Source organism: Thalassophryne amazonica, chromosome 3 (assembly GCF_902500255.1).
Source record: "Thalassophryne amazonica chromosome 3, fThaAma1.1, whole genome shotgun sequence".
Lineage (NCBI taxonomy): Eukaryota > Metazoa > Chordata > Actinopteri > Batrachoidiformes > Batrachoididae > Thalassophryne > Thalassophryne amazonica.
Genome location: NC_047105.1, coordinates 2442991 through 2455414, shown reverse-complemented (window position 1 = coordinate 2455414; position 12424 = coordinate 2442991). Strand labels below are relative to the sequence as shown.

At 47.0% G+C, this 12424-nt stretch overlaps 1 protein-coding gene across 1 annotated transcript in view; it reads right to left on the bottom strand.

Annotated features, from left to right (window-relative positions):
* fer1l4 (fer-1 like family member 4) overlaps positions 1 to 12424 on the bottom strand; it is a 293664-nt gene that overhangs the window by 246582 nt on the left and 34658 nt on the right. The window contains 5 exon segments of the mRNA XM_034164544.1: positions 9046 to 9232; positions 9324 to 9504; positions 9690 to 9861; positions 9937 to 10021; positions 10119 to 10181. Of these exon segments, the coding sequence (XP_034020435.1) occupies positions 9046 to 9232; positions 9324 to 9504; positions 9690 to 9861; positions 9937 to 10021; positions 10119 to 10181 (688 nt within the window).

Below are 12424 nucleotides of genomic sequence, written 5' to 3'. Positions count from 1 at the left end.
ACACACACACTCTCTCTCTCTCTCTCTCTCTCTCTCACACACACACTCTCTCTCTCTCTCTCACACACACACACTCTCTCTCTCTCTCTCTCTCACACACACACACACACACACTCTCTCTCTCTCTCTCTCTCTCTCACACACACACACACACACTCTCTCTCTCTCTCTCTCTCTCTCTCACACACACACTCTCTCTCTCTCTCTCTCTCTCACACACACACACACTCTCTCTCTCTCTCTCTCACACACACACACACACACACTCTCTCTCTCTCTCTCACACACACACACACGCACTCTCTCTATCTCTCTCTCTCTCTCTCACACACACACACACACACTCTCTCTCTCTCTCTCTCTCTCTCTCACACACACACTCTCTCTCTCTCTCTCTCTCTCACACACACACACTCTCTCTCTCTCTCTCTCTCACACACACACACACACACACTCTCTCTCTCTCTCTCACACACACACACTCTCTCTCTCTCTCTCTCTCACACACACACACACACACACTCTCTCTCTCTCTCTCTCTCTCTCACACACACACACTCTCTCTCTCTCTCTCTCTCACACACACACACACACACACTCTCTCTCTCTCTCTCTCTCTCTCTCTCTCTCACAGTTGCAGTTTTATCAGTTCTGTGCAGTTCTATCCTCTACAAACAGGAGAGCTGGTTCGAAGAAATGCCTCTATCCTCTGCAGACAAAGGAGAACTGGTTACAGAAAAGAAAAAAAGCTCATTTCTTTTGACCCCATACTAGCTTGCTGGCAATATCACCCAAGTCATCCAGAGGCATACATTTTAAACTTATGGTTCAAATTTTAACCAAACTAAGTTCGAACAAGTTATTTAACTTAACATCATGTCTGAAGTTTTATAAAGTGAAAATATCAGATATATGTTTTAGTTTTAAAGTAATGCACTAATTTTGAAGGTTTTAGTGTGGACATGCTGTGTCCAGGTGCATTATGGGTAATCTCAGTACATTCATGACAGAAGAAATGCATTTGAGACGTTCTGATCAGGCTCCACACAGCATTTAAACTCTTTGTATATTGTGCCTAAAATTCTCGTGAATATATTCTCTGGGTTTATAGACATTGTTATTGTGTTTGTTTTATGTAAAAATTCCAGAAGAAGCTCAGGTTGCTTCTCTATTATTTTCAATTGGAATCATTGCAATCGATTCTTGTTTGCTCTTTAGAGTCCTGTTTATGTCAAACACTGGCTGTCGTCTTTGTACCAGAGTAATATATAAGATGTCTGAAATTCCATGCATCTTAAACGTAGCAGACACGGATTATCTGGAATTTTGTTTTGGCAAGTTTTCACGGTCTCTACTGTCATCTACTGGCCAATAGTGTTCATGGCAGTATTTGCCCTAAGTACGGAGTGTCTGGGTACCAGTAGATGGCAGTGTTCTATTTATTTTGACACCGGTTATGTCAGACAGTTGTCTAATTACAACTTGGTTTTTTGCAAATGCCTTTTATTTAACAACTAAAAAATTGGCATATTTTACAAAAGCACATTTATATGTAAACATCAATACACACCTCACATTAACGTGTTGGTTTTTACATAGAATGTATGAGTCAACCAGTCAGTGTTAGCGGAGGCAGATTTTACCCATAATTCCTTTGGTATCTGTCTGTGTTTGTTACGAAACTTCAGAATTAGTGCATTATTTAACATTAAGAGATATATGTTATATTTTAACGTTGTACAAATGACAGAATTGACATTAATTGGGTTATTCTATCGGTATTAATTTTATTTATAAACCAAACCATAAGTCAGCACTGCTTTATTTTCCAAGACCTCTGCCTCACAGCGACGCTGTTATTAGAGAGTTGAGCTTCGCTGCTGTTCTCAGCTTCTTCACTGCTGGAAGTTATGTAGTAAACAGGAGCTTCCAGCAGGGGGCAGGACGCTCAAAGACAGAAGTGCTGACTGTGGTTGCCTTTGATGCTACCATAAACAACTGTGGTGTTAAAATTCAAAATTAGCTTGTTAGTGGTTGCAAATGTACTGGAGACAATACTGGAAGTTATCAGTTATCTGTAGCTTCCAATAATTTTTGGGGTGGTTTATTGGTTTAGCTTTATAAAAGATGACGTTTCAGTTAGCTGATTATCTGTTATCGAAGCTAACGTTTTGGTTAGCTGTGCCCACCACTGTCTGTGGCTGACCTGCCCTTGTCTTGTTTTAATGTCCTGGGACAATGGTTTCAGAGACTCAGGTGAGACTTTACTGAAGAACTCTGTACTTGGACCAAAATTCTCAGGAGTGCAGCGCAGGAATATAGTAGTGATCAACTTCATCTTGGGACAGGCCAAGATGAGTATTTGGATAAGAAGGAGGAACTGGAGAGCGGGCACAGGCTGCACAGACCCTGAACTCCTGCTGAAGCGACTGATAAGGGCGCGACTCAGGATGGAGTTTGCATACAGCTCATTGGTGGGGGAGCTGGAGGAGTTTGAGGCCGTGTGGACATTAGGGGGCACTCTGTGAACTGCTCATGGATGACTAGGATCTGCAGTGTCAACTGCTGTGGTGTTTGACTTGATGTTACTGTTTTAACTAGCAATTGGTAGAAAATAAATGCATTTTAAAAGTCAAAAGTCTCTCTCTCACACATACACACTCTCTCTCTCTCTCTCTCTCTTTCTCTCTCTTTCTCAAGGTGGTGTGAACATTGCCACATTGTCGTATGCACATATAGTTCTTTTGTCAATTGAGGAATTTTTCCATATTTTGAAAGAGTCTAAATTTGCTGATATTTTCTATTCTGTTACAGTTTTTCTCAGTTGCTCAAACACTAAACCTTGTTGTCTGAACCCGCTGACTGAATCTGTCAGTCTTTTGTCAAAGCCATCAGCACTTTTCACCTGTTTAAACACAACTTGCCAACACATTTTCATTGTGATGCACCTGTGTTGCATAATGGTGAACATAGGTGGCAAAAGTCAAACACAGTTAAAGCGCTGGTGTCACAACACAACAACTCAAAACTGATCACATTTGTGCCCAATGATGTGAGGGAACATATATAATCGAGTTCAGAGAGCACTGGTTTGTGAGGCACAACAACAGATAGAAATATGAGAGGAGTTGCTGGTGTGAGAGGAGATCGAGGTGGTCGAGGTGGTCGAAGTGGTCGAGGTGATTGAAGTGGTCGAGGTGATCGAAGTGGTCGAGGTGATCGAAGTGGTCGAGGTGATCGAAGTGGACGAGGTGATCGAAGTGGTCAAAGCGGTCGAGGTGGTGGAAGTGGCCGAGATGATTGAAGTGGTCGAGGTAGTCAAGGTGGTCGAAGTGGTCGAGGTGATCAAACTGGTCAAGGTGGTCGAGGTGAAGGAAGTGGTCGAGATGATCCAAGTGGTCGAGGTGGTGGAAGTGGTCGAGGTGGTCGAAGTGGTCGAGGTGATTGAAGTGGTCGAGGTGATCGAAGTGGTCAAAGTGGTCGAGGTGGTGGAAGTGGCCGAGATGATTGAAGTGGTCGAGGTAGTCAAGGTGGTCAAGGTGGTCGAAGTGGTCGAGGTGATCAAACTGGTCAAGGTGGTCGAGGTGAAGGAAGTGGTCGAGATGATCCAAGTGGTCGAGGTGGTGGAAGTGGTCGAGGTGGTGGAACTGGTCAAGATGATTGAAGTGGTCGAGATGATCAAGGTGGTGGAAGTGGTCAAAGTGGTCGAGATGATCGAAGTGGTCAAAGTGGTCGAGATGATCGAAGTGGTCGAGGTGATCGAAGTGGTCGAGGTGATTGAAGTGGTCGAGGTGATCGAAGTGGTCAAAATGGTCGAGGTGGTGGAAGTGGTCAAGATGACTGAAGTGGTCGAAGTGGTCAAAATGGTTGAGGTGGTGGAAGTGGTAGAGATGATTGAAGTGGTCGAGGTGGTCGAAGTGGTCAAAATGGTCGAGGTGGTGGAAGTGGTCGAGATGATTGAAGTGGTCGAGGTGATCGAAGTGGTCGAGGTGATCGAAGTGGTCGAGGTGATCGAAGTGGACGAGGTGATCGAAGTGGTCAAAATGGTTGAGGTGGTGGAAGTGGTAGAGATGATTGAAGTGGTCGAGGTGGTCGAAGTGGTCAAAATGGTCGAGGTGGTCGAAGTGGTCGAGGTGATTGAAGTGGTCGAGGTGATCGAAGTGGTCGAGGTGATCGAAGTGGTCGAGGTGATCGAAGTGGACGAGGTGATCGAAGTGGTCAAAGCGGTCGAGGTGGTGGAAGTGGCCGAGATGATTGAAGTGGTCGAGGTAGTCAAGGTGGTCGAAGTGGTCGAGGTGATCAAACTGGTCAAGGTGGTCGAGGTGAAGGAAGTGGTCGAGATGATCCAAGTGGTCGAGGTGGTGGAAGTGGTCGAGGTGGTCGAAGTGGTCGAGGTGATTGAAGTGGTCGAGGTGATCGAAGTGGTGGAAGTGGCCGAGATGATTGAAGTGGTCGAGGTAGTCAAGGTGGTCAAGGTGGTCGAAGTGGTCGAGGTGATCAAACTGGTCAAGGTGGTCGAGGTGAAGGAAGTGGTCGAGATGATCCAAGTGGTCGAGGTGGTGGAAGTGGTCGAGGTGGTGGAACTGGTCAAGATGATTGAAGTGGTCGAGATGATCAAGGTGGTGGAAGTGGTCAAAGTGGTCGAGATGATCGAAGTGGTCAAAGTGGTCGAGATGATCGAAGTGGTCGAGGTGATCGAAGTGGTCGAGGTGATTGAAGTGGTCGAGGTGATCGAAGTGGTCAAAATGGTCGAGGTGGTGGAAGTGGTCAAGATGACTGAAGTGGTCGAAGTGGTCAAAATGGTTGAGGTGGTGGAAGTGGTAGAGATGATTGAAGTGGTCGAGGTGGTCGAAGTGGTCAAAATGGTCGAGGTGGTGGAAGTGGTCGAGATGATTGAAGTGGTCGAGGTGATCGAGGAGGTCAAAGTGGTCGAGGTGATCGAAGTGGTCAAAATGGTCGAGGTGGTGGAAGTGGTCGAGATGATTGAAGTGGTCGAGGTGATCAAAGTGGTGGAAGTGGTCGAGATGATTGAAGTGGTCGAGGTGGTGGAAGTGGTCGAGGTGATTGAAGTGGTCGAGGTGGTGGAAGTGGTCGAGATGATTGAAGTGGTCGAGGTGATCGAAGTGGTGGAAGTGGTCGAGATGATTGAAGTGGTCGAGGTGATTGAAGTGGTCGAGGTGGTGGAAGTGGTCGAGATGATTGAAGTGGTCGAGGTGATCGAAGTGGCCAAGATGATTGAAGTGGTCGAGGTGATTGAAGTGGTCGAGGTGGTGGAAGTGGTCGAGGTGATTGAAGTGGTCGAGGTGGTGGAAGTGGTCGAGATGATTGAAGTGGTCGAGGTGATCGAAGTGGCCAAGATGATTGAAGTGGTCGAGGTGGTGGAAGTGGTCGAGGTGATCGAAGTGGTGGAAGTGGCCGAGATGATTGAAGTGGTCGAGGTGGTGGAAGTGGTCGAGGTGATCGAAGTGGCCGAGATGATTGAAGTGGTCGAGGTGATCGAAGTGGCCGAGATGATTGAAGTGGTCGAGGTGATCGAAGTGGCCGAGATGATTGAAGTGGTCGAGGTGATCGAAGTGGCCGAGATGATTGAAGTGGTTGAGGTGGTCGAGGTGAACGAAGTGGTCGAGGTGGTGGAAGTGATAGAAGTGGTCAGTGAAGACAAAGAACAGCAATATCTGATGAATTGACCGTGTTCTTGTCCATGAGCATGCGGGAGGACGGACAAAGGGTCCAACCAAACATCAGTAGATTCACTGTTTCCACCAGAATCCCAAGATTTAGAGAAGAGAACAGGTCATGACCTTTTCTGACATTATAGTATGTAAATGTTGACAGGAAATACTGTATGACTGTACTATATACTGTACCACAGTATACTGTAAGTAAATACATGTTTCAGTACATCACTGTGTCAATGTACTGTAGTACTGCAATGGAGGGTCAGTCTAACTGTTAGAATTTGTATTGATATGCATAATAAATCAATCAATCAATCAATCAATTTTTTTTATATAGCGCCAAATCACAACAAACAGTTGCCCCAAGGCGCTTTAATGATAAATGATAATGGGGTGGTGGCCAAGTGGTTAATGCGCTTGGTTTCAGTGCAGAAGGTTCTGGGTTCAAATCCCACCCCTGCCACATTTCTCCATGTAATCTGGAGTTGCGTCAGGAAGGACATCTAGCGTAAAACCTGTGCCAGTTCAACATGCGGATCCACCTTGGATTTGCTGTTGGGTTTTGTGTGCAGCCGAAGGGACTTACTACGCATAATAAATGATCCTGTGGTGTGGAGTCGCACACATCTTCCTTCCTTGTGTGCTTCCAGTTCAGGAATTTCTGCCTGCAGTTTTTCCTTCAACTTTGTTACTTTGACAGTGGGAGACATAATACCCAGTTCTTCCAGTCACTGTTGGGATAACTGGGATACCTCTGCCAGAGGGCAGGACCATCAGAACTCAAGCTGGTTTCAACGATAGGGGAGGTGATGGTCTAGTGGTTAAATGTTGGGCTTAAGACCAGAAGATCCTCGGTTCAAATCCCAACCTGACTGGAAAATTACTAAGGGCCCTTGGGCAAGGTCTTTAATCCCCTAGTTGCTCCTGGTGTGTAGTGAGCACCTTGTATGGCAGCACCCTGACATTGGGGTGAATGTGAGGCATAATTGTAAAGTGCTTTGAGCGTCTGATGCAGATGGAAAAGCGCTATATAAATGCAGTCCATATAGTTTACCAGTTCTGAGAGAACCAGTGGATATGGATCTTCTTCTCCACTGTCACACTGTTCTTTCTCGAGACGTCTAAGGTGAGAAGTGTCCTGATTTCAGTTCTTGTGCAGTTTCATCACCTGCAGATGACTCTGCCAGCAGTTTACCATCACTAAGTGTTTCAGCACACTCTTGCAGTCTTTTGTCAAGATTCTTTGTCATCCCCTTGTGAAGATCTGTTGCAGAGGACACTTTTTCACAAAAAATCCAAGCATCATTGTCATGACTCATTCGCTGCTGTTTAGCTTGCGTTTCCTTTGGGGCTCCACCTTCAACTGCAGATCATCTTTTTCTTGCACGATCTAGTTTTGTGTTGTTAAACACGAGTCTGCAGTTCTGGTGAGACTTGGCCGCATTTTGTTGTCCTGTTAATTCTATGCCACTGCCTTCATCCAGCCTCACTGGGTCACATTTAGTGGCATTTCACCAGTCTCATGGAACAGTGGCACGTTTGTTACAATCATTAAGTACCCATCATTTTCTGGATTGTGGTGTTTAGATGCAGATGGAGAAATTACCACCTTCATCTGATACGCACATTGATGTATGGATACAACGAGGTTTGGATGAGCTACACCTCGCCCGATCACTCCTCCAGTGCCATTTAAGTCCTGTGTGATCTGAACACCATCCGGGTAAGTACATGGACAAACCATGTAGCCCCTTTGACCCTCAGCTCTCCCACGCTGGCACATCCTGTCAGTTCAGGTGCGGCTGTCTGACAAAATCTACCAACTACTATCAGCTCATTGATATGGGACTATTAGACAGCATTTGGGACACTAAACTAAGCTAAACTACACTAAAACTAGTACTATTCTACCACAGTGGAGTTAGTGAAGCAGGATGAGCTGATGCTGAGGTTCACAGCAGTGATGTCACCAGTGTGTCCTGGTTGTTTGCTGACATTCACTCCTTCAGACTAAACACCACCATCTAAACTCCACATAGACATGAATTAATAACCATAAAGATATGTGTTACAATGACTTACACAGAACAGTCTCACATTTAACAAACTTTTATCAAAAGAGCGTTTTTGTTTCAACTGAAATATGAGAAATGATAAAGGATTTTGGCTGCATCTTTGTTCATATATGTTAAATCATGGTGCTCCTGCCCACTGACACTGCATAGGCTATATAAAACCAACAAAAAATCACAAGCACATGACCAGAAGCACATAACCTGTGTGATAAAAAAAAACCTGATTGACAGCCATCTTGAAAAAATGCTTCCATCTCGAATTTTTGAGTGACTTTCCAGTAAATCTGTAGACTGAGCCCAAGGACAAGATGTGCAAAAAGTTCATGCTTCTTTGTCGAACTGAAGTATTTTCCTGATAAAATGGGTTCATCTGCTGCACGAAAAGGAGAGCAGCTTTAGAGAAATGTGTCTTAGCTGTTCAGGTCGGTGTCATTGTGAACGTCAGGATGTATTTGTCTGAAGATAACGTCGGTGCAGAACAGTCTGGTGTACTCTGTGTGTCACTGGTGTCAAACGGTGAAATGTTTCTTGTTTATAAACTTGAGTGTTGTATTTGATACTGTTCCTTTCCAAAGTATAAATGAGGCTGAAAATGGTTCATTTGATCTGTGAAACTGCTGATTTTGAGAAGAACATTAAATGATTATTGTGGAATTGTAGTAATTTTCCATCTGTTCATTTGAATGCCTGAACTGGAAATCTATTGGCACAGCAGCCCCACCAAAACTGTTTTACCAGCCACCACTGATAGGAGACCACCGCTGCCCGTGTGCCTGCAAAGGGGACGCAGTGTCCTCACAGGGAGACGTCTGCTGTCTATCCGAGTACACGTATGATGGACAGGTAAGACAAAGCAGGACTGAAAAATACCAGGGGACGTTGAAAAAGGTTTTCCTGGTCTTAGCAAGTGATGAGGGCACAGAGACGAGTCCCAGCACGGTGCTGCGATGTGTCCCGTCCCGAGTGGTCACTGACAGACACCAGGATGAGGAAGCGACAGCTTTGACACTTTGGCCATGTGCCCCGCTTCTCTGTGTCTGAGTGCTGAGGACCTCAATGGCCGGAGAAGACCAAGGACACGCCCACATGTCACCTGGCTGCAGCAGATAGATGATTATTTTAGAGATGTGGGAATGGACCAGTTGTCTGCCTGGCTGGTTGCCATCCAGATCTAGAGGCGGCTCCATGGTGTTGTGCACATGCTCTCAGACTTGACCTGCAAGGAGTCGCTGCAGTGGATGAAACCTTAAGAAGCACTGAGCGGTCAGATTCCTTTGGGTAAAGGGTCCTACCATTTCTGGTGGGGTCAGAAATCTGCTGAAGATCCAGGAAGTGCGTTGCCAGGGCAACATCTCCCATCTTGGCATCATCAAGGACCTGAACCCTGATTCGCTGAGCCAAAGGAGGAAACTGCTCAATAAAGGTTATTTCCTCATTCCAGACTGGACAGTTGGTGGCGCTCGAGACTGACGTCTCCCCCTGAACACACACACACACACACACACACACACACACACACAGTGATAATGAGGCTGAGGGGCGTGTCCTGACTGTTCTGTAGTTTTTGTACCTGTTGTCCAGCGAAGGTGACCTGCACGTAGGGGTCAATGAAGACAGTCCGGTCTGTGACCTTTGACATCTTGGCCATGAGCCCAGCCTCCATGGTGGGCAGACCCTCGGCTCTGTAAATCCGGACCCTGAATCGAGCCCACGGACGTTCAGAGGGCATACCTCGAGGAAGCATCAGGTTTCTGCAAACAGAGCCAGAATCAGGGCTCTCATTGGACCGTGTGTGTGTGTGTGTGTGTGTGTGTGTGTGTGTGTGTGTGTGTGTGTGTGTGTGTGTGTGTGTGTGTGTGTGTGTGTGTGTGTTTCGGCATTTCATCCTGCAGAGTTTTCATGAAGAATCAACTGTACTTGATGTGTTGCTACTGACTTTTCGATGTCCTCGCCGGCTCCGGAGGACAAAGACGGAGGAGACAGAGTGGGGACGCTGAGAGAATCTCCTCTGGTCAGGATGTTGATGCTGGCCTTCACGTAGCCTTTGATCCCTGACCTTGTGTCCGCCGGGTCAGTCAGAGGAGCCCACTTCTGGTAGAAGTGGTGGTCTGCAGACACACAGAGGTCAAAGGTTACACACTACAGTACAGCAGTCCTGGTTGTCGTACTGATAGTTCCAGTACCTGGCTGGTTGTACACAGTGGCAATGTCAATCTTAAAGGTTCCAATGTGAGTCATCAAAAAGGCCAGAGTCCGTCGGTGAAATACCTACAACACAGTGACATCACAGACATCTGATTACACCTGTCCTGTTGCCATGGTAACACTAGGAGTGCAAACAACCAAAACAATGAGTTGAACTGACCTTTATCTCTATGACATTATCAAAGAGGATCTCTGGAGTCTCCTGGAACTCAAACTGAAAGTTCTGCAGAAAGACAACAGAGCTGGTTTGTAAGGGAGGTTCTGTCAACTAATCTGGACCTTCTGGGTCCAGCAGCTTTCATCTACTCGACTGTGACACTCATACTGTCCACTGTATAGGCACTACACCACAAGACATCACCATGAGCTACACTCTCAGACTACACCCTGAGCTGCACTCTCAGACTACACCCTGAGCTACACTCTCAGACTACACCCTGAGCTGCACTCTCAGACTACACCCTGAACTGCACTCTCAGACTACACCCTGAGCTACACTCTCAGACTACACCCTGAGCTGCACTCTCAGACTACACCCTGAACTGCACTCTCAGACTACACCCTGAGCTACACTCTCAGACTACACCCTGAGCTGCACTCTCAGACTACACCCTGAGCTACACTCTCAGACTACACCCTGAGCTACACTCTCAGACTACACCCTGAGCTACACTCTCAGACTACACCCTGAGCTACACTCTCAGACTACACCCTGAGCTGCACTCTCAGACTACACCCTGAACTGCACTCTCAGACTACACCCTGAGCTACACTCTCAGACTACACCCTGAGCTACACTCTCAGACTACACCCTGAACTGCACTCTCAGACTACACCCTGAGCTACACTCTCAGACTACACCACAAGGCTACACCCTGAGCTACACTCTCAGACTACACCCTGAGCTACACTCTCAGACTACACCCTGAGCTACACTCTCAGACTACACCCTGAACTGCACTCTCAGACTACACCCTGAGCTACACTCTCAGACTACACCCTGAGCTGCACTCTCAGACTACACCCTGAGCTACACTCTCAGACTACACCCTGAACTGCACTCTCAGACTACACCCTGAGCTACACTCTCAGACTACACCACAAGGCTACACCCTGAGCTACACTCTCAGACTACACCCTGAGCTACACTCTCAGACTACACCCTGAACTGCACTCTCAGACTACACCCTGAGCTACACTCTCAGACTACACCCTGAACTGCACTCTCAGACTACACCCTGAGCTACACTCTCAGACTACACCCTGAACTGCACTCTCAGACTACACCCTGAGCTACACTCTCAGACTACACCACAAGGCTACACCCTGAGCTACACTCTCAGACTACACCCTGAGCTACACTCTCAGACTACACCACAAGGCTACACCCTGAGCTGCACTCTCAGACTACACCACAAGGCTACACCCTGAGCTACACTCTCAGACTACACCACAAGGCTACACCCTGAGCTACACTCTCAGACTACACCACAAAACTACACCCTGAGCTACACTCTCAGACTACACCCTGAACTGCACTCTCAGACTACACCCTGAGCTACACTCTCAGACTACACCACAAAACTACACCCTGAGCTACACTCTCAGACTACACCACAAAACTACACCCTGAGCTACACTCTCAGACTACACCACAAAACTACACCCTGAGCTACACTCTCAGGGTGAAGTTGGATTCTCAGATCACCACTTGGTGATAACAGAGTTCTGTGTTCCAGGATGGGGTCTTTGCTGCCCCTACTGGCACTTTAATGTAAAACTCCTACAGGACAGGACTTTTGTTAGGGCCTTTGGGGATTTTTGGGAGCAGTGGAGACTTAAAAAGGAGGACTTTGGAAACATCTTGAAATGGTGGGAGGTGGGGAAGAGTCAAATTAGAGAGTTCGGTCAGTAGTTTTCTGTTAACACTCACAAAAGTGAGAAGGAGCATCTAGAGCAGCTGGAGGACGGAGTGGTTAGAGGAACAGGGGCAGCAGTGCTTGGACACATAGGAAGGGGGCGCTGAGGCCGTTTATGAACAAAAGGGCCAGGAGGGCATTGGTGAGGACCAGAGTAACTAACATTACAAACACTGATGCACCAACAAGGTACTTCTTTAATTTAGAGAAGGGAACTAAAACAAACACTGACCTTATGCACCTGAGACTTGCCAACGGGGAGGTCACAGCCGACCCTTCACTCCTGAGACAGGAGACCATTAACTTCTACACTGAACTGTTTGGAGCCAGAGATTGTGATGCAGACAGTCAGCGACAGATTCTGGATGGCCTTCCAGAGCTGGAGGAGTCTGAAGCAGCCACCCTCCACTCTCCCATTACTCTGGAGGAGATGACCACTGCCGTACAGCAGCTCACCGCTGGGCAGGCCCCGGAAATCGACGGGCTTCCACCGGATTTTTATGAGAAGGTTTGAACTTTGTTAGGGCCTGACATGCACAGGGTCTTC